Raw genomic sequence first — 3,789 nt, forward strand, 5'->3', positions numbered from 1 at the left:
ATGAAAACAAACTTATTATGAAAAACAGTAACAGTACATCTTGTTCATATAGTCAAATCATTAACAAATGGAACAAAAGAAAGCCAGGGAAATTTGTTTTTTTGATAATTGTTTATTGTCTCTACACCATGGCACCATAATTATGTTAAGGGAACAAGATTTATACACTGACTCTTGCACATTAAAAAAAAAATAACATATACAATTTTGGTTAAAGCATTTTATCTATATTGGAAAACACTGCCAAAATATACTAAACTCCATATAAAACATATGCATTACACATATAATTATGAGGGTAAGTTGTGAGAATAGAACACATAATCTCTGAAATGATTATTAAAAGCTTACTATTAAGTACTGTTGAGTTTGGACACAATAGTGCCTGGTTCCTGGACAATATAACCCTTGAAACAAGGGCTCCTCAAGATACACTGAAGCACAAAAGGTAACAAAGGAAACATAGGCAGTACAAGTTCTAATAGACACAACATCCCACTTGAGTTCTGAATTTTTCGTTAACTCCTTCTGGGGTCAAAATTCTTACAATATTTCACTTTGTGGGAAATCTAAAAACAAGTTTTATCTATTTTTGTTACAATACTAAAGTTTTACAAAGTTCAACATGTGACCAATATAAAGATGCCAAAGGCTATAGATAAAACAGTGCAAATTTATATAACAAAGGCATTCTGATAAAAGCCATTATCAGTCATTACTATGAATTCCATCCTATAATCTCATAAATCAGAGCTCTTAACTGTCTGGACTCATATGTGACTGTATTCTTTCCAATATGCATTCTTTCTTCTTCCAGGGGTTGTTCTATAATGGCAGGTATGTTTCTGCCATAAAGCTCACAGTGTTCTAGAAACTGGACACATTCTTGAATAACACTGTCACGAAGCATGATTGTGTGTTTTGACATGTTTTCTAATAAGGACAGGAAACATCTTTTGGCATAATACCAGGTATCAGTTCCAAGTTTTTTATTGTAAGGTTCCAAGCTTTTGATAACTCGAGAAATACCAAAGTCATAATTCCCTTTGGCACAATAAAGAGTTCCTATTACCAAATTCACAATGCAGAGATGGTAGATTTTCTTATCTGGGTCATCATAAGAGAGCTGCTCTTCCTCCTTCTCAATCTTCCTCATCAACTCCTCAGCTTCTTCATTTTGACTTGTCATAATATATGAAACACAGAGGTTAGCTAATACAATAGCACTGACACTCAGGATGTTATCATAATGCTTCTTGACTATGGGTTCATAGAAACCAATGGCTTCTTTGTATTTGTTTTCCTGCATGAATAGAACATGAGCCACATTCAACTTCCACACATCATGGTCATTACAGAATTCCACAGATTTGCGAAAGATCTTCTCCACCATGGGATAATTTTCAAGGTTCCAGTAGATTTTTGCCTGGGCCATCAACACAGGAATATACTTCTCTAGAATTTCATCATATTCACTCACTGCTTTTTTGACAGCTTCCTCATCTCTATTGTGTCTTGCTTCCTGTACTTGTATGGTGAGTTTCCGGAGAAGCTCAGTCAGCATCCCTGCTAGCCCATCAAGCTTAATGAAAGCCTCCTCAGGAGCTGTCTGGCAAGTGATCATGGCATCCAAGAAGTCGTAGAGATAGGGTGTGAGGAACTTATATGTCAGATGGGCATTTTCTGCCAGGACATCTGCTGCCAGGCCAAAATACTCATATTTACAGTAGAGCAGCAACAGGTTGCCAAAAGTCTCTGGGGGAAAGGGATTCTGTTGGAGCAAAAACTGTAGCTTTTCAAATCCTTCTGTAGGCTTGGCATCCATGTTCATTAGTGCCTGGTTGTGCAGGGTCACAGGGTCCAACTCTTCCTCTGCCCTAGGTGGCATGTCAGTGAGGGCTTCCTGAGCCGCCTCATAGTTTCTCAGTTGGTATTCTATGGCTGCTTTGAGGTTGAAGGCTTCCACCAGAGCAGTCTGGTGGAGGACTAAGGTGTTGCCAACACTGCGAACATCAATGCCCTCAGTGGTCATGCCCACACCTAGCTCTGGGTGCTGGCGGATGCCACGCTCAATAATATCACCGATATACTTCAATGCAGGAGCATAGTGCCTGCAGCTGTAATAGGCCAAAGCCAGGTTGTAGGCAAGGTCAGGTCGGTAGCCCGAGGCCTGCAGGGCTGCAAAGAACTTGGCACACGCTGCTTCATACTGTCCTTCCTTGTAGAGCAAACAACCCAGGTTGACGTGGCCATCGTGCTCATTCTCGCCCCCACTTTCTTCTGCCCCTTCCCCACTCAGCAGCTGCTCCACCAGGCTCCTGGCCCCTGACAGATCGCCTTCGCTGTACTTGATAGCAGCTTGCAGGCGGAGGACTCGGCTGTGGTAGGCGGGGTTGTCCAGGAGGAGGAAGGCGACCCGGGTGGCCTCCGGATAAAGGCAGGCCTTGTACAGGGCCTGGGCCTGGTACAGGCGGTACTGCTCCAGTTCCGGGTGCAGCTGGCCCAGCTGCTCATAGCACTCGGCCGCCAGCGCGAACTCCTGCAGGCGGTAGTAGCAGTAGCCCAGCAGCGACAGGCCGGCACGGCTCCTCGGGCTCCGCTGCAGCTCCCCGCCCAGCAGTTGCACCGCCTCGGCGTAGCGGGCATCCCGGATGAGCCGGTACACGACGGCGGTAAACTCTCCATCGGGGATCTGCGAGCGGCTCAGACCCGCCATCACGGAATGTTGTGCTTGCTCGTTACCACGGCAACAAGACAACCGGAAACGGAAGCCTCCCGGAGGTTACTTTGGCGCGGCAGGAATCCGTTAGGAATAAAAAGGGGTCAGTGTCATTTGTCTTTCAATTTCTGGTTTGGTTTTTGAAGACTCCAGATTGCGCAGTGGCTGCAGTTAGGGAAAGGAGAGGAAGCTTCCGAGGCCGCTCAGAGCCTGAAACTCCTCCTCCCGGCATGCACCGTTACAGCCGCGCCGCTGGTCGGACGTGGCCGCGCTGCATGCTGGGAGGCGTAGTTTCTGCTGCACAGACCCACCCCAGGGAGATGCAGGATTACCGCCTTCCCCGCTTGTTAATGGTGAGGGTTGGTCGCTGTTTCTGTTGTGCCACTTAGGTTTCTGGTGCGGCGGAGGAAGGTTTACCGCCCGATGTCCCTTGCGTTTTTGAGCTTTGTACATCGCGTGGCCGATACTAATGGTGTTCTTTCTCGTTCTTGTAGTGGAAGGAACGCGATGGAAAAGGCGGGACATCTCCTTGGAATTCCCCTGGAATTAGAGTAGGTTGTTCTTATCGTGCCCTGAGGGCACACTTTCCAAGAACCGAATAGTGCAGCGACTAGCTGTTCTTATTTTGATCATTTACAGAGACTGATAAAGGGAAACAGTGCCGTATATCTTAACTGGTACTGGAAGAGGGTCAGTTTTAGATCCCAGTTTCTCCTGCCCCCCCTTTTCCATAAGAACGAATATTACTAAGTATATGTTAAACTTGCTTTGGTGTTCCAACTTTCACTACCAGGTAGAAACGTTGGAAAAATGCATGACCTCGTCTTTTCCAAGGGGAAAAATTGCAAGAGTGAAATGTGCTCCTTTCCCTGTGCATTGTTACTTTTCTGACTCGCTTGACTCTAATAAATTAGACAGCCTTTTATGTGGGGTATGTGTGAGAGAGGCTCAGGTTCTACTTTTCAGGCTTGTAATGATATGTTGGATATTATTGAGCTGATAAAAAGTGGATTTTCTTTCTGTTAAAATCAAAAGAAATTAACTTTTCCCCGCATTCTTAGTTTGATGAT

At 45.1% G+C, this 3,789-nt stretch overlaps 1 protein-coding gene across 1 annotated transcript; it reads right to left on the minus strand.

The window, feature by feature from the left end:
- Nucleotides 1–470: 470 nt before the first annotated feature.
- On the minus strand, nucleotides 471–2,966 carry LOC105815546 (tetratricopeptide repeat protein 30B). Its single transcript, XM_012650722.1, has one exon. It carries the CDS (start codon nucleotides 2,714–2,716, stop codon nucleotides 719–721), a length of 1,998 nt encoding a protein of 665 aa, XP_012506176.1. The 5' UTR covers nucleotides 2,717–2,966; the 3' UTR covers nucleotides 471–718.
- Between the last annotated feature and the right edge of the window lie 823 nt (nucleotides 2,967–3,789).

The sequence above is a fragment of the Propithecus coquereli genome, unplaced genomic scaffold, assembly GCF_000956105.1.
Source record: "Propithecus coquereli isolate 6110/MARCELLA unplaced genomic scaffold, Pcoq_1.0 Scaffold34, whole genome shotgun sequence".
Classification (NCBI taxonomy): Eukaryota; Metazoa; Chordata; class Mammalia; order Primates; family Indriidae; genus Propithecus; species Propithecus coquereli.

Coding starts and splice junctions, on each gene's coding strand:
- LOC105815546 (XM_012650722.1), bottom strand. CDS start 2,716: ATGGCGGGTCTGAGCCGCTCGCAGATCCCCGATGGAGAGTTTACCGCC.